At 37.6% G+C, this 26,147-nt stretch overlaps 5 protein-coding genes and 1 pseudogene across 7 annotated transcripts; 3 read left to right on the top strand and 3 right to left on the bottom strand.

Moving 5' to 3' along the window:
• Nucleotides 1-466: 466 nt before the first annotated feature.
• On the top strand, nucleotides 467-1,806 carry LOC117128483 (annotated as a pseudogene).
• Nucleotides 1,807-3,750: 1,944 nt separating this feature from the next.
• Nucleotides 3,751-12,668, top strand: LOC103839564 (pectinesterase inhibitor 12). Its single transcript, XM_033280991.1, has one exon. It carries the CDS (start codon nucleotides 5,287-5,289, stop codon nucleotides 5,827-5,829), a length of 543 nt encoding a protein of 180 aa, XP_033136882.1. The 5' UTR covers nucleotides 3,751-5,286; the 3' UTR covers nucleotides 5,830-12,668.
• LOC103839565 (lysine-specific demethylase JMJ706) lies at nucleotides 12,363-24,000 on the bottom strand. Its single transcript, XM_009116064.2, has 12 exons — nucleotides 23,748-24,000; nucleotides 16,354-16,667; nucleotides 15,565-15,907; nucleotides 15,251-15,407; nucleotides 14,952-15,171; nucleotides 14,784-14,837; nucleotides 14,627-14,706; nucleotides 14,252-14,529; nucleotides 13,760-14,155; nucleotides 13,342-13,673; nucleotides 13,021-13,263; nucleotides 12,363-12,926 (listed from the first exon to the last, which is right to left on the bottom strand). Exons 2-12 carry the CDS (start codon nucleotides 16,468-16,470, stop codon nucleotides 12,714-12,716), a joined length of 2,433 nt encoding a protein of 810 aa, XP_009114312.1. The 5' UTR covers nucleotides 16,471-16,667; nucleotides 23,748-24,000; the 3' UTR covers nucleotides 12,363-12,713.
• LOC117128481 (B3 domain-containing protein REM7-like) lies at nucleotides 16,688-18,791 on the top strand. 3 transcript variants are annotated; one of them, XM_033280963.1, is made up of 5 exons: nucleotides 16,695-17,094; nucleotides 17,590-17,652; nucleotides 17,740-18,034; nucleotides 18,117-18,202; nucleotides 18,284-18,791. In XM_033280963.1, the coding sequence occupies exons 1-5, from the start codon at nucleotides 16,897-16,899 to the stop codon at nucleotides 18,581-18,583; spliced, it is 942 nt and encodes a 313-aa protein (XP_033136854.1). In that variant the 5' UTR covers nucleotides 16,695-16,896; the 3' UTR covers nucleotides 18,584-18,791. The 3 variants fall into 3 exon arrangements, with proteins under 3 accessions (XP_033136853.1, XP_033136852.1, XP_033136854.1); XM_033280962.1 differs by having other exon boundaries at nucleotides 16,688-17,094; nucleotides 18,120-18,791; XM_033280961.1 differs by having other exon boundaries at nucleotides 16,693-17,094; nucleotides 18,117-18,791.
• On the bottom strand, nucleotides 18,693-20,314 carry LOC117128485. The gene is made up of 2 exons (XM_033280999.1): nucleotides 19,535-20,314; nucleotides 18,693-19,283 (listed from the first exon to the last, which is right to left on the bottom strand). The coding sequence occupies exons 1-2, from the start codon at nucleotides 19,742-19,744 to the stop codon at nucleotides 19,146-19,148; spliced, it is 348 nt and encodes a 115-aa protein (XP_033136890.1). The 5' UTR covers nucleotides 19,745-20,314; the 3' UTR covers nucleotides 18,693-19,145.
• On the bottom strand, nucleotides 20,519-23,068 carry LOC117127699. Its single transcript, XM_033278324.1, has one exon. The coding sequence runs from the start codon at nucleotides 23,066-23,068 to the stop codon at nucleotides 20,519-20,521; it is 2,550 nt and encodes an 849-aa protein (XP_033134215.1).
• Nucleotides 24,001-26,147: the final 2,147 nt, after the last annotated feature.

Below are 26,147 nucleotides of genomic sequence, written 5' to 3'. Positions count from 1 at the left end.
ATTTTTCAAAAGTCAAACCAGATTTATTTTGGGTCGCTGGGTTTACCGGTTCAACCGCGGGTCATGGTCGTGTTTCAAAACACTTATTCTTATATTAAAATCTGGATGAAAATAGCAAAATGGTAGATAAAGGGTACTTCCCATTCTGTAATATCATTATCATGTATAATTTGGAAACATAGATGAAGGAGTTGACCAAATTTAACATTTATATCTGGAAATGGAAAGCAAACATTGCTTGTTGACCATAATGTAATAAATAAACATTATAAGTGAATATGTGATATATTTTTAACACTAACATTTTTATCTCTATTTTTAAAAAATAACGCATCGCATCGAAAGAGTTCTACAACAAACAATTTGGCCTAAAATGGTAAGTTCTTAAATTACATAACGATCTTACTATAAAATATTTTGTTTCATTTTCACTATAAATTGAATCAGAAGGATAAGCTTCTTTATCAATCCATTCTCATTTCTCTTCTCCCCAACAAAAAATTAAAATAAATAATGAAATTCGCCGTTTTCTTTGTTATGTTTTTTCTCTTCTTGATCTGTTTCACAACCGCCCAAACTCTTATTCAAGATTCTTGCAAGAAAGCTGCAGCTAAAGACCCTCTCTTCAAATATGATTTTTGTGTCAAGTCTCTTGAAACCGACCCGCATAGCAAAGCCGCAACTAATCTCAAAGGATTGCTCATAGCGTCTACGAAGAATGCTGAGTCCAACACGATTAACGTAACGTTGTAAAGATTCTCATGGACAAGAAAGCTTCACATGGTATTGAGATACCTTTACGTGACTGCATCAAGCTTTATACTGATGGTAAAGATTATTTAAACCAAGCTTTGAAAAATGTTAAATCAAGCGATTACAGAAGCGCTAGTGTGCACTTGAGTGCTGCTTTGGATGCACCGACCACTTGTGAAACTGGATTCAAAGAAACAATACATAAAAAATCTCCTGTTGCAAAAGAGAATAAGGCATTGTTTCAGAAAATTTTGATTCCTTTGGCTTTTTCAAATATGATATGATAAAACTATTAAAATATATTATTTAACATATGGATTAATGGTTACTTAATAATTTAAGAGAAAAGAGATTATCCTATCAGAAATATTCATTATTCTACAATTATATATTTATGATTGATAAACACTAGAAGGTTATATAGCATCATTCATGATTCTGTTTTTTTTTTTAATATACAAATGTGTGTAATTAGACTAGTCAATTTATCATGAATCAGCTAATTGGGTTTGAGCTGAAAGTCTATATAATTTATCATGGTATCATATATCAATCCACACAATTCACTCGATCCATAATCACATGTCCATAATCTATATGACCGAAATTAGTCCAGTCACCCCTTGCTCGATATTCTGAGATTAATGGAAAATGAATTGAGAGACATATTATAGACAAAGACTTATAAGGAAAGTTGAAAGAGGTCTTAAATAACATATAAAAATGAATCAATTTATTCATTTCCAGTTAATTTTCATCCAACCTTTTTTTATTACATAGACGACAACAGATAATACTACCTCTCTTATGAGATCTACGCCTAATTGTATCATCTGAGCCGTCCTATGAAGATCCACTCCTGACCAGATTTACTTGCATTATGTTGAAGAGCCCTTGTACGTCTTTCTTTCGTAGTCTGCATTAATAAATCGCTCTTTTCGGAACTTCAAACCTGGATTTCCTGTAATATGCAAGAAATTGCATAATCTGGGATTTGAACCCTAGACTTGGGTGTAGAAGTATTTAAACCTTAACCACTAGACCACAATGCTTCCACATATAACAATGTACCATAGTATCTTTGAACATCTGAGACGTACAAGTACAACGAGCTTCTTCCCCCAATGATAAGCTTTGCCATTGCACATCTGAACTTTTTAGTGTTCTACTTTCACTATGGATCAACTGATATCATATTATCCCTGGCTTCTTAGCAACATTTCCTAATCCACTATTCAGGAGTTTGTCAATGAAGTTGAGAGGCTACTACATTCATTGCATTTGGCTGCTCCGCTGATACCATCTATTCATAACATGTGAGTTTATCAGAATCGGTCACTCCTGTCCTAACTCTCTTTGGGACATTTCTTGATTGTACATTTATTAGCTCTACAAAATGGACTTTCTCTACCTTTAAAGAGTGATGATGTTAAACTATCGGAGACTAACACAGAGCATATGTCTTTGTCAGGTTGGACATGAGGAATATCTTAGTTTGAGTTTTCACAAATTCAAATGGACAAGACCAGCAGTGGAGCTTAGAACATGGATCAAATCCCCCATGTTTTTGAAGAGACATGCTTATTAAATCAATTCTGAGGTTCATAGAGATTTCCCTTCTAAATTGTTTATTCTTTATATATTTCTAAGATTCCACTTTCATATATCATTATTTAAAACTCATAAAAGTAACTATATCCAATCTTTTTTTTGGTAAACATGTTAAGATGATTCGCTCTTAATGATTGGGCACATCCAAAAACAGCTTGCAGAAGCCCTCCTAACCTGCATTCACCATGGACAGACAGCAAAACCAGATACCAAGTACACCCACAAAGACAAAGACAAAGACAAAGACAAAGACACAGACTTGGGGTCAGTGACAGTGCAAAACCGCAAAAAATCTCAGCGAACTGACCATGTCATCGCTAAAGGATGCTGAGATGAAAATGAGGAGCGTGAAGGCAACAATGAAGAAGAACTTTTTGGCAAAGAAATATCTTAATTAAGGACATTGACAAGCAGGTAATGGAGAGTGCCCAAGCCTTTATTCAGACACTGCTTATTCCATGAAAGCGGCTCCGGAGACCTTTAAAGAGCGTGATTACAAAGACCTTACCATTCATATGGATTTTGGAATGCATAACTGGAACCAGTGCAAGATATAAAGAAAGATCGACGCATCGGATATCTCCGTTTATAAAATACAACGAGTTTTTGACACATACGATTCAGATTCCTTTAGCTTTTATAGACATGTTGAAAGAAAATATTAGTTAAGACATGGATTAAACTTAAAGATTGCTTTCACATGAATAATCACGGGATTCAAAAGCAAACACGAAAGCATGCCACACATACACACACATAGCTGTCTCAACTTAAACACAGAAGACTTTAGTACTCACTCAAAAAAGTTATCCCAAAATAAAAAAAGTTAGACATGTGAATTAGTGAAACTGTATTAGAGATTAGAGTAATTACTCACGATGGTGTTGCGAAATACGCATTTTGAGAACACCGGCTAATAATACTTTAGAAACCATGCATTAAAGATATTGAACATAAAATGATATGAAAATTATAAACTAATTGGTTAGTTCAACTCTTTTATTTTAAGGTCTTGTTCAATTTAAAATTTAACAAATGAAATATATCAAAGCATACAGTACATATACTTGTACAAATTCTAATTAACTAAGCATCTACCTGTTCTGCTACATACCTATTTTGCTACTTGTAAAGTTTTTTTTGTGCTATGATTTTTTTTTTCTATCTCTCTTATTAAAATATAATCATTCTCATGGACCCAATATTTTTTTGGTAAGCTTTTAAATTAAAAACACCCTTCTGCTATATAGTCTAATCCATTCAAATTAATTAATACTCTCTCTCTCTCTCTCTCTCTCTCTCTCTCTCTCTCTCTCTCTCTCTCTCTCTCTCTCTCTCTCTCTCTCTCTCTCTCTCTCTCTCTCTCTCTCTCTCTCTCTCTCTCTCTCTCTCTCTCTCTAAATGTGTTTCCAAACAACACATAATTAATATTGTATCTAAATAATATAAAATATTAGGTCCTATATTTTAATAATTTTTTATTTATCTCATTTTCAGTGATTTGGCTAAAACACTCAATTCATTTACGAAACAAATTCAAAAAATAAGTATAACTATTTTCGCAGATTTAGATACTGCAATATAATTTTATTTATTATAAAATTAATTAGATAATGTTTTATATTATTTGGATACAAGATTAATTATGTGTTGTTTGAAAACACATTTAGTAGTTGTTTGTAAACACATTTAGTAGGAATATAAGGGATAGAGTATTAATTAATTTGAATGGGTTTAACTATATAGTAGAATTGTGTATTTAATTTAACAACTTACCAAAAAGATGTTGGTCCATGAGAATAATTCTGTTTTGATAAAGGAGATTGAATTAATGGATTATTTTATTTATATTTTCATAAATAAAAACTGCATTCACTTAAACATAATAAATATTTCTTATTAGATTCTTTTTCTTAGATTGTTTTTATTCTTAAGAGCATATAATTATTAATGAGAGTACACCCTATTTGTTTGCTTCATCGCGGGTATTAGAGCCATAGCGAACCGACCTACCGCTATCACAGCAGGAAAAGAAAGAGGGTCCAGGTCAGTTATGCTTGGTTTAAATTGATATTGAATAAATTTTATACAAAGAAAATGTTAAGAGTCAATAAATTGACATAAAATAAGTTTTATAATTTCAAAATTTATTAAATAAGTATATATCACACAATTAATCAAAATAGTTACAGATATTTCATTAAATATTTATAACAAACATGTTGAAACAATTTAAAAACAAAATTAAGTAATATATAATTTTCATATTTAATATAAATAAAAAGTAATATAATTATATAGTTTTCAAATACACTAAAAATAAAATGTTTAAACTTTAATTATCAAGTCTTTGTTGTCCATCTGAATGCAGAACTACCATTTTAGTTTGCAGAATTATGTTTATGTTGCTGACAAAAAAAACTTATCAAAAATTGTTAAAATATATTAATTTTGTAAGTTTAGTTTTGTTAAAAAGTATTTCCACGCTTTTAAAGGCGGGTTAGAGTTTTTTAAAAACTGATTAAATATTGCAAATTTTAGTTAATTGACCCCCATAATATATGTTAATTATGAAATTGACCACCATAAAAGATTTTCTTGGTTCCACCACTGCTGCTACGTATACTTTTGTCTACACTAATCTAATTAACATTTATTATTTTTATGAGTTTTTTTTTCTGTAACATACAGACAAGAAATTGAAGTGAAGTGAGAGAGTGTGTCAAAACGAACAAGTATGACATACGAGTACGACGTAAGTGGAGTGGTAAAGCGTGACATGAGCCCTCTAAAAAAAGCGTGACATGAGGTATAAATTGGATCAGAACGTTTAAAACATATTTAAACAAAACGATCTATTCTTCTCATCATATCCTCTGTTTCTCCTAAAGAAAAACAAACAAAGTAAAAGGAGAAAAAACAATGAAATTTCTGCTTTACCTAGTAACGTGCTTTCTCCTCTTAAACGTTTTCGCAACAGCAAAATCTCTCATTCAAGATTCTTGCAAGAAAGCAACAGCGAAAAACCGAAAGCTCAAACTCGATTTCTGCCTCAAGTCTCTCGAAGGGTGTCGGCAGTGCAAAACCGCTAAAAATCTCGGCGAACTAGTCATGGCGACGATGAAGAACGCTGAGTCAAAAACGAAGAGAGTGCATGCACAGATGAAGAAGGATTTTGACGCGAAGAAATATCCCAAGGACAATGACATGCTGGTAATGGAGTGTCTCAGCGATTATTCAGGCACTGCTCAGATATTGAACTTAGCTATGGAAACCTTTGAAGATCATGATTACAAAGACCTTATCTCTCGTATGAATCTTGGAATGGATAGCTTGGATGCTTGCGATGAAGGATACAAAGAAAGATCAACGCCTCAGATATCTCCGTTTATAAAAAGCAACGAGTTTTTAACTCATTTGATTGAGATTCCTATAGCTTTTACAGAGATGTTGAAAAGAAAATAATTAATTAAGACATGGATTAAAGATTATACTCTGTGGTACGGTAAGTTAAGAGTAACTGGGTTGCTCAATAATGTACGTAGCCTCTAGACCTTTTAAAAGTCTTGAACAGAGAATTATTATCTGCATGTGTTACACTTACAGGTATTAGAAACTTTAGAATAAACCGAATCTCTTATCGAAATTGAATACTAATGCTGATTAGTTTTGGTGTTTTTGACAAAACAATATCCGGTTTTTGATACATATTGTCAGGTATTTTAGTTTGTTTAATTCGGTTAGCAAATTTAAACACAAACAATTCCAAAGCTTTTAATAATATACAGTACATGTTTTTTTTAGAAAGATGTATCCAAAACTAATACTAAAACAATATCCAAATAAAGCGAGTAATTAGTTTCCGGAACAAGAGACATTTTGTACAAACAATTAATTCGGCAAGACCCATTCTCAAGAGATTGTTATACTCCGGTGACAGACCTTTCTTTTCCTTCAAAGGACGTTTCACATATTTGGGAGCGCCTTATACTCTTTGCTCATGATCTAAGCTTATATTTTGCAGTGTATAGCTTAGCAAGTGAACAACGGACAATGTACTAGCAGGAATTCACAATATTTTTCGGTTATAAACAACCACTACCATTCAGCAACTGTAGTAAGAAACTTTTTTTTCTTCTTGTCAACAGCAGCTACTATACTACATAGAACTGAAAACCAAATCAATGGAACATAATCAATATAAACCATAGCAGAATGAGAATGTTGAGCACTGTGTGAAAGCTAGTCTGCAATTGTGTTTTTTTGTTATTGGAATATGTTTGGATTGTGAAGTGAAGAAACAACTCTTTACACTGTTTAAATTCCTTCATGTAAAAAAGCGAGAATCAGCAATTTCGTTGATATAGATATCATCTTCATCTATTGAATGGCGAACACCACCTTCGAGAGCTATAAGAATTTCATACACTCCATAGCCCAAATTTACACTCTGCAGATAAAAAGGTTATTACGAGAGATATGAAGCTACCATATATTCATATATATCTACTTTATTAGATAGTTTCCTATTTGATAGATTTACATTATTCTCTCTAGGTTTACGCCTATGAGCATGAGACTATATATACTCTGTAATATCGAGATCAATAACACAAGTTAACATTCAGCAATTCATAAGTTTGTCATGGTATCAGAGCAAGATCCGTTCCTCTAAATTTGCTGGTTTCTTTTTCTAAAAGAGCTGTCTCTGTTCTTCATATACGAGAAACAGAGCCGCTTATTCAAGATCACTGATTCAGTCAAGTTTTGCACAAGATGTCTATCACCGAGGCAGTTGCAGAACCTAAAAGACGGACGATCTCACCATATGATCTCACGTCTGGAGATAACCCAGGAGCTGTTATTTCATCCCTGTTGCTAAACGGTACGAACTACGACGAATGGGCGATTAATTTACGTATGGCACTGAGTTCACGCAAAAAGTTTGGTTTCATTGATGGGAGTATCCCGAAACCAGCAGCGAACTCTCCTCAACTTGAAGATTGGATTGCTAATAATCATCTGCTGGTGGGTTGGATAAACAAGACCATAGAACCTAAACTCAGATCATCAATTTCGACAAGAGAAGTAGCAAAGGAACTCTGGGATATCATCAAAAAGAGATTCTCAATGAAAAGTGATGCTCGACTGCAGCAACTACGTAACTCCTTAACTACATGTAAACAGAACGGGTCATCAGTAGATGACTACTTTGGAAGGCTGACAAGGATTTGGGACGGCATTAGGGAATGTATGAACACAAAACAGTGTAGTTGTGGGAAGTGTGAGTGCGACCTTAACACAGCACATGAGGCAGAACGTGAGATGCTTCGGGTTCATGATTTCCTATCGGGTCTTGACGACTCAGCTCATGGTGTCATTCGCTCTCAGATATGTGCGATAACACCTCTCCCAGACCTTGACAGCGTGTATCAAACTATAGTTCAGAATGAAACTATTCAGTCTACTGTGGTTCAAGAAACTCAAGTAATGAGCTGTGCTTCTCAAGTTAATCGGGACCAGACCCATCGTCCGACTAATAGCTTGCAGACATCGTCATCATATCCTGGCAACAAGGACCTATCGAGGAAGTGTACGGTTTGTGGGCGTATGGGTCATGAAGCTAGCGCCTGCTTTCGAGTGGTCGGTTATCCAGAGTGGTATGGAACTTCTGGTCGTGGCCGTGGTGGAACAAACAAAGGTCGGGGTATGCAGCCTCGTGCTAATAGCACACAGATCGTTGGGGCTAATGCTGCTGCGGTTTCAGGGCCAGTGACACTTACAGAAGCTGATCGTCAGGGTCTCACTGGTATATCGGATGAGCAGTGGAAGATTATTCAAAAAATGGTGGGACAGAAACCAAAGACAGACACTCTGAGCGGTAAGAATGATTGTGTTGAATGGATATTAGACACAGGTGCGACCCACCATATGACTGGAAGAGTCGAATGTCTGGAGGATGTTCGCCTCATAATTCCAGTGTCAGTAAGGTTACCCACGGGTTTGAATGTTCTTGCCTCGAGACAGGGGACTGTTCTCTTAAATCCACACCTTACTCTTCATAATGTTTATCTTGTTGATGGATTTGACACCAACCTGATTTCTTTTGGTCAATTGGTGACTGATAATGGTTTGGTGGGACAAATAACTGATAAATTGTTATTGTTACAGGACCGCATTACGAGGGCGCTGATTGGGATGGGTGAAAGAGAGAGAGAGAGAGGGACTGTATCGGATGAGAGTTGCTGAGACGGTTACTTCGCTGACTACTAGTGTGGGTGAAGAATCAATCTTGTGGCATCATCGTTTGGGACACCCGTCTCACCGTGTCGTTAGTTTGCTTCCTGGTGTTTCTAGTAATAAAGATTCATTTAAGAATTGTGATGTTTTCTTTCGCGCTAAACAAACTCGTCAATGTTTTCCAGACAGTTCGACTTGTTCTAATGCAATTTTTGATTTGATTCATTGTGATTTATGGGGTCCATACCGTACTACGGCTTTATGTGGCACTCATTATTTCTTAACCATTGTTGATGATCATTCCAGAGCAGTTTGGGTATATCTTTTGAAAGATAAGACTTCTGTCTCACGTCATTTACAAGACTTTGTCGCGTTGATTCAAACACAGTTTTCGAAGAAAATCAAGACAATAAGGAGTGACAATGGAACAGAATTTCTGTGTCTCTCCAGATTTTTCCAAGAAAATGGGATTCAACATGAAACATCATGTGTATATACTCCACAACAGAATGGGAGAGTGGAACGTAAACACAGACATATCCTCAATATTGCTCGCGCATTGAGATTTCAAGCACATCTTCCAATCGAGTATTGGGGCGAGTGTGTTAAAACGGCAGTCTACATTCTCAACAGAACACCATCACAGCTGCTTAATGGGAGAACACCTTTCGAAAGATTATATGGTCGGATCCCATCATTTAAGCATCTTCGTGTTTTTGGATGCTTAGCATATGCGCACAATCAGCATCATCATGGCGACAAATTTGCAACTCGCAGTCGACGTTGTGCGTTTCTTGGATATCCGATGGGGAAGAAAGGATGGGTGTTACTTGACATGGACACAGAAAAGGTGTTCATTTCCAGAGATGTGGTGTTTTGTGAGGATCAATTTCCTTTTGCTGCTACCTCTTAGACCTTACCAATAATAGAGCCAATGCCAGAGATAGGTGAGGCAGCGGCTGATGACTCTGATTCAGAGGTTGCAGAGACAGTAGAAGAACATATTGAGGAAATACAGACGACATCAGCCGATGGAACTACTATGGACCAGACAACGGTAGTGGCTCCTGAACCACATATTAACACAATCAACACTCCTCTTGTTGAAGAAGTCGGAGCATCTCAACAAGAAATAGTTGACGTTCCAAATCTGGGCAGAGGACACAGACCGAAGCTTCCATCGTCTCGTTTACGTGATTACGTGGTCAACACAGTTTCTCTTGATTCCTCTCTCTCTCTCTCACTCTGCAAAATCACCATCTCAACAGCCGTCCTCAGGTTCGTTATATCCGATCTCTGATGTACTTACTTGTGAAAAATTTTCTTCTCAACATCGCAGCTTCTTGGCGTCACTGGAATCTCATCATATACCGCGTAGCTTTCAGGAAGCTGTCCGTGATAAAATTTGGAATGATTCAATGGGTACTGAGATCACTGCTCTAGAAGAACAACACACATGGGATTTAGAGCCTCTTCCTCCGAATAAGAAAGCGCTAGACAGCAAATGGATTTATACGATCAAATATAATTCTGATGGTACTGTGTTACGTCCCAAATCGAGACTAGTTGTCTGTGGAAACAGGCAGAAACATGGGGTCGATTACACGGATACATTCTCTCCTGTTGCAAAGATGACGACAGTTCGGGTCTTCTTGGATTATGCTGCTAAAAAGAATCATGAAGTTCATAAGATGGATGTTCACAATGCATTCCTTCATGGAGAACTACATGAGGAGGTGTATATGAAAATCCCACAAGGTTTTCGATCACCTAATGAGACTCGGGTGTGTCGCCTTCGAAAATCTCTTTATGGTCTCAAACAGGCTCCTCGCTGTTGGTTTTCCAAACTTAAAGATGCTCTCCTCAACTATGGTTTCACGCAAACAAAGTCGGATTACTCATTTTTTGTGTATTTTAAACATGGTGTTTCCATCAGATTACTAGCTTATGTCGATGACTTGATCATCTCTGGGAGCAGTCCAGCCGATATTAAGTTACTTAAGGACTACTTGTCTGTGTGTTTTCACATGAAAGACTTGGGGCTTCTCAAATATTTTTTGGGAATCGAAGTAGCTAGGAGCGCTACTGGGTTCTATTTATGTCAAAGGAAGTATGCAACTGATATTGTCACAGAGATGGGATTGCTTGGCTGCAAGCCTGCTGGATCTCCAATGGATCAGAATCATCAACTAGGTCGAGTTAAAGGTCCGATTATTACTGAACCAGAACGCTATCGTAGACTGGTGGGTAGACTGATATATCTAGCTGCGACACGTCCAGATCTTACCTACTCAGTGCACATCCTTTCTCAGTTTATGCAAGCACCGATGGAAGAGCATTGGCTTGCAGCATTGAAAGTGGTGAGATATTTAAAGGGGACGCTTGGTCAAGGCATTATTCTCGATGCAAAGTCATCTCTTCATGTTACTGGTTGGTGTGATTCAGACTGGGGAGGCTGCTCTACTTCTCGTCGCTCACTCTCAGGTTGGGTAGTTCAGTTGGGAACATCTCCAATTTCATGGAAAACAAAGAAACAGGACACAGTATCATGTTCCTCCGCAGAAGCTGAATATCGTGCTATGGGGGCAATTACTAAGGAATTTATATGGTTTAAAGGGTTACTCAAGGAAATGGGCGTTAATCATCCAGAGCCAATGACGTTGCATTGTGACAGTCAGCCTGCTATATATATCAGTTCCAATCCAGTCTTTCATGAACGTACGAAGAACATTGAGATTGAATGTCACTTTATTAGAGATGAGATTGTTAAAGGAGTTCTCAAGCTGACTTATGTAACAACGAAAGAACAGCTTGTCGACATTTTCACTAAAGCTTTGGGACGCAAGGAGTTTGACATGTTTTTCTCCAAGTTGGGCATTCGAAACTTACATGCTCCAACTTGAGAGGGGGGGGGGGTATTACGAGAGATATGAAGCTACCATATATTCATATATATCTACTTTATTAGATAGTTTCCTATTTGATAGATTTACATTATTCTCTCTAGGTTTACGCCTATGAGCATGAGACTATATATACTCTGTAATATCGAGATCAATAACACAAATTAACATTCAGCAATTCATAAGTTTGTCGTGATAAGATTATTTTGAATATTAATGCCTTCCATGTCGGGGTCTTGCAAATCTCCTGTAATGTTAAACCATTCTTGTCCCATAAAACAAATCTTCCTCTTTGCAAGCTCCATCCACGTAACACTCCAAAACTTATTCATATGGGCGTTCGTATGAGCCTCAATAGCGTGGAACATTCCAAAAAAAGGTGCAGATCCGGATCCCTCTAGGCATCTTTGAAAAGAGAAATGAGGTCTCGTATTTTCTTAAAATAAGAAATAAATTTGGGTAAGATGGGATATTTCTAATTATAACAACATAGCCAAATATAAAGATGAATTGAAAATGCTCTAAGAGATGATCAAGCTCTCTCTATGTATCCAGTGGCGGACCCAGGAAATTTTTTTACCTGGGTCATAATTCAAATTCATTTAAACATTAAACCCAATTAAAACAAATAATGATTTTATATAAAAAAAATAACAAATATCTGTGAATGCTGAGGTTCGAACTAGGGAAAAGGGGTCACTGGGTTCAAACTATAACCAACTGAGCCAACATCCAATACGTAAACAAGCTTACAAATTAACGTTTTATTTTTAACCTGTGTCAGTTGCACCCCCACCCATCTACGTAGGTCCGCCTCTGTATGTATCATCATATCAACAATAACAAAAGCCATTGTTAGGAAGAAAAAAAAAACTAGCCTTTTTCTGTTGACAGTAATAACAAAAAAAAACAAAATAAGAGATTTACATCACAAGATGAAAAGAAGAAGGAACATAAAGAGTTTAAAAGTGTACAGAAAGATGTACACAAAGAATCAAAGATTTGGTAAAAATCCTAAAAACAAACCCAATAGTGTTGGTTGTTTGGTTGGTTATCCCCTTCTTGCTTCTTTCTTCTCCCATAATAAAATCAGATACTGAATATTTTGCTTTTGATTCGCTTTTTCTTTCCCGTATTGTTAGAGATTATCAGCAGTCAGTTAAAAAAAAAATGTAGTTAGGAGGAAGTTGAAGGCTGTCTGTCACGTTATGGCCTTATCAACGCTGTCACTTTCAGACGTTTAAACCCACCACCAAAATGATTCTCAATCTTCTTCACGTCACTTTGCTGCCGCTCATGAGTTTCCTTTCTTTTTGAAATTACGAACACTTCTTCTTCCTTACTACTGCTGCTGCTACTGCTACTACTACTATATCTTCCTTCGTGGTACTTCTGTGCTCTCTTCAATCTTTTATGTCCCTATTTTCATTTAATAAACACGAAACAAACCAAAATCTCAGGGTTTGCTGAATAATAAATGAATACCGTAAATAGTATGTACGATTTTCAGTACCTGATGATGCTCAGAGTCTCTTCTCGTCTCCTGAACAACTGTTCGGTTCCCACATTTCAGCGACGAACGTCGTTTCACTCTGAAACTCTCGGAATCAGAACCCTCACTTTCCTGGTCCGTACCTAGTACTTCATCTTGAACCGCAGAGAAGAACCGAGTCTTCCTGTTACTGCTGCTTGCTACGTCTTCCGAGAGCTTAGAATCACTACTGCTACTACAGTTAGCTCCTCTATTTACCTGCTTCTGTAACGAGAAACAGTATTCAAAACATTAGAAGACGGTTAAAGAGAGCTTGTTGTGAGTTCTTGGTCAGAAACTTACGTGAACAGCAGTTGTTGAGCATTCATAATCATCAGCAACAGAAGAGATACATGAAGCATTTGCTTCGTAGCTCATGACAGGGTTTCCAGAAGCCATCTCCAACTCGGTATTGAAGTCAAAGTATATAGTGGAATACCGTGAATATCCTTCTTCTTTTGCAGCTGCAAGTTTGAGTGGCGATGGATAGGCATATAAATCTTCATCACTTGTAATCATATCTGAAACTCCACCTTTTTCCTCAAACTTCTTTGCAGCAGCTTCCAGGACTTCAATGTTATCTCTCAGGAACAGAGTTCGCGTTGTCCCGCATGGAAGGTCAAGCTTTTTAACATCTACACAATGACACACCGCCAATTACAAAAAAAAATAAACAGCAGTGAAGGATGTGTTGGTGGAGATAACAGAGAAATAGCTTTACCATGACGGAGACAGACGGGATGCGAGTAGCACTGGCAATTTATAAACGCCAAATAGCAATCCCGTTTACACAAACTGCATACGATGGTTCCGTATGTATTCGAAACAAGGCCTGTGCATAATCTTGACTTCATTAGAGACCATCGAGCCAGATGATGAAAACGAATCAGGTGCACAAACGCAGTCTTGATGTTTTTTTGTCCTGACAATTCCGAAGGTGAAAAATCCACATTCTCGGGTTTGGGACACGAGTTTAAGGGCATTGCTTCCTTACAAATCAACTCTTCATGAGGAAGCAATGGCAACCTGTTAAGATGAGCATAGCGACAACTCGCAATGGCTCCAAAGGGAAACCAGTCACCCATCGCGAAGTTCACTGCCTCACCACAGTTAAAACCTACAATATTTTTTCAAACACAACCATAATTTCAAATGAATATGATAACAACTCTCTGACCAATAAAATTTTAGATTCAGAATAAATTTGTTTTACCATGGCTGAACCCAGCATGATAAGCTCTGGGGAATGTGACAACAAACTCTCCAGGTTTTTGTACAGCCTTGTAGACAGGTACATCATGATCCAACAGAATCTTTGGTGGGAATATAGTTGTCTTCCCTAGAAGCACATCGAAGGCTCCATCCTCTCCATTCGTTGACAGAATCTCATCGCTGTACACACATTCTCTAACCACCTTCTCAAAATTTAGAGCTGCAGAACCTGGAACACCGTACCAAGTTTTTGATGCTCCACAATGTTGATAATTGATGCTGTTTTAGAAACAAAGGTAAAAAAGGGTCAGATCAAGATACTTTAGATGGCCATCACTAGTAACCCATATACTTGAGCCAAATTTATTTAAGTTACCTGTACAAATAATGATCCTCAACATGCCAGGCAAACATGCTAAACAGCATTCCGATGTAAAGCATTGGTTCAGTGACTCCCTGAAACAAGTAAATCCAAGTTAAAAGAGGTTAAATAGAAGCTTCTTATGTGACCTTGATGTAACTGTACGACATACCGGAATGGATGTTTCAAGAAGGCGCAGGGTAGACTTCGGTAGCCTTGAAACTTTCTGAAAGTCAAGAAAGATAATCATATAAGTACCAAACTGAAATTACCGAGCAAATGTTTTCCTTAATGCTTAACCAAAAATATAGAGAAGCTCAAGTTTGTAGTAAATCTATACATTCAAGTTCCATTTGCTGCTTCCTAGTGGGTCATCAGGTACAGACGAAAATGCACTACCATCTACATCACACGCATACTCAACTGATTCAGTTTTGCCACAAGCGATTTCCTTCCAGAAGTCTTTCTCCAGGAATGAGTCGGGCAAAGAGCCACCACTGCAATATCTACGTGCAAATACTTTGTTCGCCATTTTCTCATAGTCACGAAATGAATAGGTCCTGAGTAATTTACAAATCAAATAAGAACTTAAAGGTGAAGATACAGTGCTAAAAAATTAATTCAGGGTTAAATACAAACCTCCCACTCATGAAGAACGTAACTTTATCATCAGAATCCCACTCAGCAAGACGAAGAGGCTGTACTCTGGTGGTGAACTTGAAATCTGATTTCTCTTTCATCAACACAGCGCCTGCAGGTACAGTTGCCGTCAAAGGAGATATGATCTTGCAGATACCTGTAAACGGGATTGATCAAAGTTAAAACACCAATAAAGGGATAATATATTTACTATATTGCCTACAGCACATGTTATAGTAATAGTTGAAGCTATTAACTTATGCAGGTAATAAAATTAAATAGTTGCATAACGAGATATTCGATTTCAGTATTACCATATTTTGAAGCTTCTGGGAAAATCTTCTGCAAATAAGTCAAAGGATCCTCAAACTCAGCCATTGTTGGTCTGTAGACAGGACATTCTGGAAGCCTCTCGGTCCATTTAAGATCATCAGTCTCAAACCTCTCCTCCTTCAAGAATCCACCCTTGCCAGTCACCCGTAATCTCATTCCACATGACGCTGAAGATGGTCTCGTAGCATCACCTCCGCTTCTAGCAATTGTGCTGAGACCTACTGTTCCATTGACAGAGCCTGATCTCATTTTCTGAAGCCTTTTACGTTTCAGATACTGTAACCCATCTATAGCCTCTTTCGACAAGTAGTTTCTCCTCTCCGCCTGGCAAAACATCGTGTCAACATTAATCAAGATGCACATCAAAAGTTTCAACTTTCTACATATATATATACTTGGTCAAGTATGTACAATAGGTCCACCATTCACACTAAGATAGAGACAAATATATAAAAGTGAACACAGAAAATGGAAACAGTCAACACATTTTCGCTACCACATAAAAGGCCTTATCTCTTTGACTAATACACTAAAAGTCAAAGAACGTGACCGTTTCAAAGTTGTAACACCGTCGAGAGATTCGTCGTCGTTTCAACAGAGGACAGAGCTCAAATTCACACGTGCGAATTCAAATTAGAAAGAAAACGCGTGCGAGATGATTATCCATTCACGAAGCAGAGATAAGAACGAAGAACCACCAATTCAAGCAATGTACGAGATCTGATCTATCACAATCGTTTCAAGCGAAATTGAATTAGAAATAATCTCACCATAGCATTACGTAATCTGCCACCGTTTTCCCCGCGACGGATTACAAAACCAACCGCAAAGAACAAAGAGGAAACCCTACGATATCGAGACTGCAAATTCAATATAAATCCCGGCATGCAAATAAGGCAAGCCACATTCTGCGAAAACGCGGCGGAAACGAGCGAGGACCGAGTCAAACGCGGAGATCCGAGTCGCCGCGTAGCCGAGTCAAAATTAATCCATACACGTATCCACAATCCACACGAAAGGAAGAATATAAACAAAGCTAGTCCTCGGCTAGAAACTGAATCGGGAAAACGGTTAACGGCCAGAGGACATCATCTCCTATACCCACCCAGCTATATCTCTAATCTCCGTAAGACATGAAAACAAAACAAAAATGGTAAGTTAAATAAAAAGCCGGAAATTACATTTAACCCTAGAACATTTAAATTATTTACCGGTTGTACCTACCTTAACCAAAGGAATAACCGAATTGAGTTGAACCACGAACCAATCCCTAATTTCGACCCGAAATTAAAACCTAACCGTCCAAAAACCGAATGGTACCAATTCCCTATCTTAAATCCCCAAACCAGACCCGATTCCCTCTCATTTTCGGGAAGCCCTTCCCTCTCTCGACACTTCGGCGACACAACCGAGGGAGATCCCCGCTACCCCCACCAGCGACGGCCAATCCCACCGAAGAGGAGACTCCTGACCAGCAACGGCCAATCCCACCGATAGCGACACAACCGAAGGTATGTCTTCCTCGTCGGTTCTGTTTCTCCATCGATCGAGTTTACCATTTTTATGAAGAAACTACAAAACGTCGGTTCATTTCTTTAGGGTTTGAGAAAACGTCGGCTTTGTTTAGTGTTGCTTAGGGTTTTTTAGATGGCGACACCACCAAATGGTTAATTAAGTTGCTTAGGGTTTTTTAGATTCGGTCCATCGATCGAGTGACGGCTTTGCTTAGCGTATTTGATTGATTGAGTTCATGAATTAGATCTGTTGATCGAGTTCATGACGCTAGTTTTGGTTATATCGAGTGCATGATGCTTGATTGAGAATTTTATGCTAGCTCAGTCGATGGAGTTCATGATGCTTGATTGAGTTCATTTGCTAGTTTTCGGTTTTAGCAAATAGTTAAATAAAACTGAAAATGATATAGAATGATATAGATTTGGTCTGTGACTTTAGCAAGTTCCTTGACATGCGTCTAACTTTGTCTAGCTTTTGTTTCTTGTTTGCAGATGGTGCAACCGCAAGAACCTCATTTCTTCCAACCTTTGCTTCCTGGATTCCAGACTCACTTGGTAAACACACTCTGTATTGCCTTTTCTTGATTGCAAGAACCTGATTTCTTCCTTGTTTGTGTAACTTACCTCAAATCTTGATTGCAGACAATACCCATTGTATTTTTCTCCAAGCACATCCAAGGGAAGACGAATGGGAACACATGGACACTAACATCCGACGCTATGGATCAAACATGGCAAGTGATACAAGAAGAGAGGCGACTCACCCGAGGTTGGAAGGAGTTCGCTGAGGCACATGACCTTCGAATAGGAGACATTGTCATCTTCAAACTCAAAGGTTCCATGGTCTTTCACGTCACTCCCTTTGGTCCGAGCTGCTGTGACATCCAGTACACATATCCCAACTCAATGGAAGAAGCCCATGACCACCAGAACAATAGTAAGTGTGATTCAAAGTCACCGTACTAGCATAGGTTACTTATGAGGTTTTTTGAAGTTGTTGTTTGTTTCTTGTGTTTCAGCAGGAACAGGGGCTAGGTTTTCTTACTCGTGGGACTACTGTTTTAAGGCTGAGGTCACGGATTCTAATGTCCGTGAAGACAAACTTGTGAGTGAAACGAGTGTTCTTTTGTGTACTTACACATCTTTATGTTGTTCTGACACATATGTTTATGTTCTTTTGTTGCAGGATCTCCCTGTGGGGGCTACTGGTTGTAATGCTCTGAACAAAGAATGCAAGAAGGCGAAACTAGTGAACATAGAGGGAAAGGCGTGGAATGTGTCAATGCGATTTAACGAATCAGGCGGCTTCTACTACATCAAAGGGTGGAGAAAGTTCTGTGCTGAAAACAAATGCCACATTGGAGACAGCTTTGTCTTCAATGTGGTTGGAGATGGGAACACTTTGCCATTGATGTGTGTCTGTTCTCCAAGTAAGGAGTGTCTTAAATCTGCAGGTGACATTGCTTCTTCCTCCCGGGTGAACTAGGAAGATCATGTGTTCTAGTTGGGGACGCGTCTATGTTGGTTGTGACTTGATCTTAAGAGCACAATGTCTTGTGCTTTGAACTTATTTTGTGTGTCTTTTATATGTTTGCTTTTTGGTACTTTCAACTTGTTATTTTGATTTGATGGTACTTTGAACTTGTTATTTCGGTTTGATGTTGCAAACTTTTAGTTAATCATTTTCATGTCAATTAGTTATATAGAGTTTCGACTTTTGGTTAATCATTTTCACGTCCTGAATGATAATATAGATTTGGTCTGTGACTTTAGTTAATCATTTTTCGACTTTTAGTTAATCATTTTCTTGATTTTGGTTTGATGTTGCAAACTTGTTATTTTAGTATAATGTCACAAGACACACGCATAGAGAAGTAAACCACAAAAAACATAAACATTAGATAGATAGTTTAAGTCATAAGACACACACATAGAGTCATAAGACACACACATAGAGAAGGAAAGTAGCAACATGGATCAAAGTACCATCATAAGACATAGAACAACAACAACTTAGAACAACAACAACTTAGAGCAACAAGATGGGATCATGGACGGTGGAGTTGGTAAAGCTGAGCCTTGAGGCGATCAATCTCCTCAGCCATCTCTTTGACACGGTCTACTAACTTAGTAACCTCGTCCTGAATCGCGATCACCCACGGCGTACGAAAGTGGAGACCATTATTCTGCACAAGTTTTATCACAAGTTATACAAGTTTTTCAAGTTTCCAGTTTTACCAGTTTCCTAGTTTTCTAGTTTTTCTAGTTTTTTCTAGTTTTTTCTAGTTTTTTCTAGTTTTTCTAGTTTTCCTAGTTTTTTCTAGTTTTCCTAGTTTTCCTAGTTTTCCTAGTTTTCCTAGCAAGTTATGCAAGTTTTACCTGCTTAGCAAGTTCTAGTTATACAAGTTTTACCAGTTTTGCACAACATGAAAATTACCTCAAAGTTTTTGCAGGTGAAGTACCTCCTTCCAGGTTGCGTATCAAAATCATTGGGAAACTTGTTACACGGAGATACCTCGGGAATGATACCTCCACCACACGGGCACTTGGTCGGGACGCCGTACTGCGCATCAGCCACGAAACCAAGCATGTCGTTGTGTCTCTTCAAGGCCTTCATGTGACTGTACTCCTCGTCGGGATGAGTCATGCTTCAGTTATTACTGTCAGAGAGAAATGGGAGAAACCGAAAGAGATCGAGAGAGAGGAATGAGGGATGGAGTGGAGTGGAGAGAGAGAGAGAGAGAGAGATGGCTCGGTAAAGAAGGGGGAGGAGGGAGAGAAGTAGAGGGATGGAGTGGAGAGAGAGAGAGATGGGACGTGACATAGAGGGGAAATGGAAGAAAATAGAGAAAAAAAATGAAAATAGTTAAAATAATTAAAATAATTATTTTCCCTCATATGTTTTGGCGCCAATGTAATTTCATTTCCCTCCCCGAAATTTGTTCTTAGTTTTACATAAGATACTAGTTTTACGAGATTTGCTCATAGTTGTACTTTCTGTGGTTTATAATTTATTCAGTGTTACCAGTGCTTTCAGTTTGGTTTTCTTGTTTTACTTTCGATTTTAGTACTTGAACATGATATTTATCTTGTTCACTGCACAAATATTTGGGAAACAAACATTACCTGATAATCTCTTTTGTGACATGTTCTTCATTCACAAAGTGTGAGTGAAACTATAAGGTTTATTATGGAGATAGTAAGAGTTTTCATAATTTTGAGAAAGTTTTGAAAAAAACATGTTTAATTGAATTATTAGTCAGACTAGAGTAATCATAATAGTAAATGTCATAACGAATCAAGTTTCCATCTACATAATAATAATGTCACACTCGAAACACAATGCAGTTTTACAAAGATGATAAAATAGTTTTCCAGAGTTTTCCAAAAAAAATACAAATTACAGAGTAACAAGTTGTGGTTAGGCCGTGTTCTGCTCTGAAGGGCTTGAACCATTTCCAAATAACAGCCAATTGAAACCAAAATTTTGCCTAGGCCGCTTTTTGTTCTGTGTCCTCCTACGGCGTTCTCCACCAGATGGAAGTCTATTAACTCTTTTCCTTCCCTTCCGCTTGATAGGATCCGGAGGTATGATCTTCAGCTCCCTGATGTGATCCGGGACTTCCCATACAGACATGTCTGGCACAGCATAAATTGTCCTGCAATACGCCAATGCCCACAGTTCCGTCCAATAGTATTTTGAGCACAACTCATGATATACTATGTTGATATCACGGCTCCTACCACCCCCATTATCCACCTCATTAGTGTAATAGATATAAGCAGCCAGTCCGTGCAGACAAGGAATCTTTTCATAATCCCACACCTTGCAAGTACAAGTTTTGGCAATCAAGTTCGTCAAAAACATCTTCCCATGACTATCCTTGACCTCGTACTCTAGCTCATAACTATTAAGCTCCCGCACAGGTAGCGTTCGCGCAAGAACCCATAGATCGTGCAAGTAGTTCTCAACCAGAGGCACTAGCATGGTACCCAATGATTGTGAAACAGCATCCTTCCGACGTTGATTAAACCAATCAGAGAATGTCCTAATGATACAATCCAGCATTGGTATCAAGGCCCACCTCCTTGCCTCTCTAAACACTTTGTTCATTGATTCCACGCTGTTGCTTGTGTCCAAGTTGTACCTGTCACGTGGGAAAAAAACCCTTGCCCATTTGTCTTTTTCAGTTTTCTCCTCCACATACGTGTAAGCTGAAGGGAACCTTAGCTTAAATCTTTCGTAAGCAGCATTGAAATCAGCCATTGTGTACATCTTTCCCAACTCCATGAATCTATGCCCGACTACATCTTTGGTGACGTTAGAAGCATGCCCTTTAACATTTTCCTTCAAATGCCATAAACAATGACCATGGTGAGCCTGAGGGTACACGTTTGCTATTGCAAATATCAGACTTGGATTTCTATCACTCATGAAAACCAGTTCAGAAGAGTCTGGTATAACGCTTCTAAGCATCTCAAAAAACCAGGTCCAACTAGCATGATTCTCTCCATCAAGTACAGCAAACGCAAGTGGATAGCAATGACGGTTAGGATCTTGAGCTTTGGCAAAAATTAGAACACCCCCATATCCGTTCTTCAGCCATGTTGCATCGACAACAATCACTTTTCTCATAACTGCAAACCCTTCAATGCAAGCTCCCAACGCTATGAAGAGGTACTTGAATTTACCTGAGTCATCCAATTTCACACTAGTTTTTGTTCCCGTGTTCATTTTCTCTAACATGAACAAATAGCTATACATCATCCTGTAGCTATCTTCCGGACTACCACGTGTATCACAAGAAGCCAAATTCTTTCCACGCAATGCTGTGGAGTAGGATATCATGACACCAAGTTTGGACTTAACCAGAGCCTTAATATCTTTTGGAGTTGGAGTTTGCACATCTCCTGGGAATTCCTCATTCAAAAAACTTGCCACTACTTCTGCTGACGCTCTTCTCTTGTCGTTGCTGTCACTTTGTTGTGTCCGCGAGCATGTATGCATCTTCGTGTAGCTTTTTATTGAGAAAATTTCTGTCCCAGCAATCCTTGAAGCTCGTATTACCCATTTGCAGTCAGCTTGCGAACATGTTATCACCAATCGATTTCGATCTGACTTTTTAGTGACATAACGATAACATTCACAATATGCAGCTCTATCCACCATCTCCTGAATTGCCTTCTTACTTGGAAATTCGTCATGTTTATTAAGACTCAAACCATCGCCCCATTCCTCTATACAACTACTCCGTACTATTGCAGGTGGCTCTTCAACATACTTATCGGCGGTTGGATGTACGGTATCAGTCTCCGCAGCCGTTTCATTCTCCGCAGCCGTTTCATTCTCCGCAGCCGTTTCATTCTCCGCAGCAGTATCATTCTCCATACCAGTATCAGTTTCCGCAGCCGTATCATTCTCCATACCTGTATCAGTCTCCGCAGCCGTATCATTCTCCATACTTGTATCAGTCTCCGCAGCCGTATCAGTCTCCATACCAGTATCAGTCTCCATACCAGTACCAGTCTCTTTAGCACTCACCTCGTTATTCCCCTGGTTCTCACCAACGTACAATGTAATGGCATTAGGTCCAACTTCATGTTCCAATAGCTGCAAATCGTTGTAGTTCATACCAACAGAACTTTTACCCGCTATCGAAAGTTTATCTTGTGGTCTCGCTCCCGACCTTTCACTACTCTCCACAACCAAAAGACATCTTTGGTTCTCTTTATCGACACATCCGAGGTAAACATAAAGATCGTCATCATCAGCAATAGTTACAGCTTTCTTGCAACGTATCACCATCGGAATGTAGCTCAATTTCAGTTTTTCCTTACGTTCATCCAACCCAAGCTTCTTATATATCTTTTCTTGTAACATTGACAACGTCACATCCTCCACTGATGCCTTCACAGATATACCATACATGCAGTCTTCATATGTAAAATGTACGAATACGTTATTGGTCATTCTATCCTGCCAAAAATATCGCACAAGATCAACAAAAACAAAGTTATACCAGTTGTTCGAGTTTTCCTAGTTATTCCACTTTTCTCAGTTTTCCAACAATAATCCAAAACACTAGGTTTCGAATCGCATCTATCAACGTTTAATTCAACCACATTAATGCATTTTATACCAAATCGCTATACTAATTGACCCATCAACTAAACAATGCCGTTGTGCATTGCTCCTAGCTCGATTCCAAATACATGCATTTCTCAAGAGAAGTTGGGGGACCTGAGTTTACCTGCAATACCCAACTCTAGACCTCCGGAAACACTTTGAAAATGGAGGAGGAGGAGAGAAGCTGCGGCGACAGAGCCGGATGGGGGAGCGGGGATGGGGGAGGGAGCTGCTCGGGGAGGGGAGCGGGGGGAGCTGCGGGGGGGGGAGGAAGAAGATTAAGCTTTTCTCAATTAATTTTTTTTTAATAAAACCATTAACCAAACTTCCCAAACCAACGATTTCAATCACAAACCCAACCCAATCACATTACAATTTTCGATTTTCATTCAACCCATCCCCCCCAAATCAAGGTCAGTTTAGTCTTTCCACAATTCATTAAAGAGTAATGGGTATAGATGATTTTAGTAGGTATAGGAGATTGAGTGATGAGGAGGATGGACAAATGAGGTGATGTCCCGAGGAAATCGGTTTCACGGCGTAGAAGAGAGAGAAGACGCTAAATGAGACCTTGAGAGAGAGGAGGAAACTTGGGAAACCGGAAAAAATTGTTAGGAAAATAGTTTTATACTTTAGTGGCCACCGTAATTTTAAAAATATAACGAACGCCGTTTATAATTTATAATTCTAATTAAAAAATAGGTGGTGGATTGGGAAGGTTCCCAATTTCTTCTCCACCCATATATATATGTTACGTATTTAAATGAACGCTCGTGTTTCAAAAAAAAAAAACGCTTGAAACTAGGCTTGGGCATTCGGAGTCCCAATCTGGTTTCGGTTTTATCCAATCGGGTTTTGTTTTTTCGGGTTTATCAAAATCAGCCCCATTCGGATTATATGAAAGTTCGGTTCGGAACCGGTTCGGATTCTATCGGGTTCGGGTCAGAGTTAATAAATCTTCAAAGAACCGGCATAACCCAATATACTTTCGGGTTCGGGTCTCAATCGGTTTTTCGGTTTAAAAGTACCTGATTTTTACCTATTTTATAACCAAAACATGAGTAAAATCGGTTCGTCAGTTTTAAAATACCTGATTTGTACCTATTTTGTAACCAAAACTTAAGTAAAATCGATTCAAAAATAAGAAACATCAACCATGATCATTCAAAATCAAACGAAAAGTAAACATATTTACTGATAAAAAGAAAACCAAATAAATAAAAGCATAAAACGAAAACCAAGTTCTCATGAAATAATAAATATTTTTTAACGAAAACAAAATCTAAATCTAAATACTTCAAGATTAAACGGCCATCTTCAACCATCAACCTTTATGTAATAGAACCACCAACATTCATGTAATAGAACCACCAACCTTCATGTAATAGATAAGTATTTTAGATGTTTAATATTTCTTAGTGTATTTTGGATACATATTAGGAATTGAGATCATGTTTGGTACAAGATCTTTTCGAGGTTTTGAATGTTTCGGGTTCTATCGGATATCCATTTAGATTCGGATTCGGTTCGGATAATACCCATAACCCGAAATACCACAAAACAAGATCCATTCGGTACTTACGTCGGATTCGGATCGGTTCGGTTCGGATTCATTTTTATCGGATCGGATTCGGTTCGGGTTATCGGATTCGGTTTATTTGCCCAGCCCTTCTCGAAACATTTGCCGCAATTGTTACGGTTTGGAATTGCTTCTTTTTTTTTTGTCAACTCGAAAATAAACCAATGAGAAGGGATTTTACAAATTCACAAAGGGATATAATAATATAACCGATAAATTTATCTTTATTAAAAATTAAATAGATTCATTTGGTGGTTAGTTTATAGTTTAAATAGTGTCACTTTTTCTAGTTAAGAAGATAAATATAATCAATCATATTTTATTAAAATCAAACTATCAATGTATTATGAAACAAAATACTCAATTGATCGAAAACAGGCAAATATTAAAACAAAAAAAAACCTCTATATACTTTAGGCAAGAGAATGAGTGGGGTCATTTGGTTTCTATATTTTTTTCAAATTTGTGTTTGTATTTCATAACATATATTTTATTTCTTTATTTTCATGTTATCTATTAGTTAGAGTAATAGTTTAAAATTATATTGTTTTTGATTGATTATGATATTATAACTATAAGAAAAACTACATAGAAGATTCGACAACCGACAATACTACATACTTTATGAGGATCTACGTTTAACTGTATCATCTGAGCCGTCCTATGAAAATCCACACTTGGCCGAGTTTATTTGCACCATGTTGAAGATCCGTTGTAAGCATTTCTTTTTAAGTTAATATTCTAAAATTAAACCCTAAATACAAACAATACTATAACATATATTACGAAACCCTAAACCAAAGTCTTTTCGAAGACTTTCAGACCCTATAATCAAATAACTAAGCAAAAACACTTCCTTAAACTTAAAAGAAACTTAGAAAGTGTTTAAATCAAGTAATTAGATAGTCACTAAACACATATATGTCAAACTAAAACAAAAGAGATAATATTTCAAAATCTAAACCTAAAAATACCAACAATACTATAACATTTGTTACCAAACCCTAAACTGAAGGTTATCATGACTCAATCTACATTAATTCATCTATGTTAAAAATAATTCAATTTCAGTAAAACTAAATTTCTATCATTTAGAAATGTTTATTAATACATGATTTTGATTTTTTTTCTTGCAAAATATTTTTTTATAAAATTTATTAATTACTTTTAAGATCTAATACATGAGAAGACTTCCCCTAGAAGACTTCTGGAAGACTTCAATTTAGGCGGAAAACATAAATTCTTTTAAAAATTAGGCAGGAACCTTAAATTTTAGTAAAATTAGGTGGAATATGTCAGAAGACTTCTTGGGAAGTCTTTTGTGAGTCTTCCAGACCCTATAAG

The sequence above is a fragment of the Brassica rapa genome, chromosome A09, assembly GCF_000309985.2.
Source record: "Brassica rapa cultivar Chiifu-401-42 chromosome A09, CAAS_Brap_v3.01, whole genome shotgun sequence".
NCBI classification, from domain to species: Eukaryota; Viridiplantae; Streptophyta; class Magnoliopsida; order Brassicales; family Brassicaceae; genus Brassica; species Brassica rapa.
The sequence above is the reverse complement of the archived record's forward strand: the minus strand, read 5'-3'. Positions and strand labels throughout refer to the sequence as shown.

Bases quoted from the DNA above. Each gene is read 5' to 3' on its own strand.
- LOC103839564 (XM_033280991.1), top strand. From the start codon at position 5,287: ATGAAATTTCTGCTTTACCTAGTAACGTGCTTTCTCCTCTTAAACGTT.
- LOC117127699 (XM_033278324.1), bottom strand. From the start codon at position 23,068: ATGACCAATAACGTATTCGTACATTTTACATATGAAGACTGCATGTAT.
- LOC117128485 (XM_033280999.1), bottom strand. From the start codon at position 19,744: ATGACTCATCCCGACGAGGAGTACAGTCACATGAAGGCCTTGAAGAGA. The intron at 19,284-19,534 runs GTAATTTTCATG...AAACTTGTGCAG, and splicing joins TCACCTGCAAAAACTTTGAG to AATAATGGTCTCCACTTTCG.
- LOC117128481 (XM_033280961.1), top strand. From the start codon at position 16,897: ATGGTACCAATTCCCTATCTTAAATCCCCAAACCAGACCCGATTCCCT. The intron at 17,095-17,589 runs GTATGTCTTCCT...TCTTGTTTGCAG, and splicing joins CGATAGCGACACAACCGAAG to ATGGTGCAACCGCAAGAACC. The intron at 17,653-17,739 runs GTAAACACACTC...TCTTGATTGCAG, and splicing joins CTGGATTCCAGACTCACTTG to ACAATACCCATTGTATTTTT.
- LOC103839565 (XM_009116064.2), bottom strand. From the start codon at position 16,470: ATGCCGGGATTTATATTGAATTTGCAGTCTCGATATCGTAGGGTTTCC. The intron at 15,908-16,353 runs GTGAGATTATTT...ATGTTTTGCCAG, and splicing joins GCAGATTACGTAATGCTATG to GCGGAGAGGAGAAACTACTT. The intron at 14,838-14,951 runs GTATAGATTTAC...CTTGACTTTCAG, and splicing joins GCAGCAAATGGAACTTGAAT to AAAGTTTCAAGGCTACCGAA.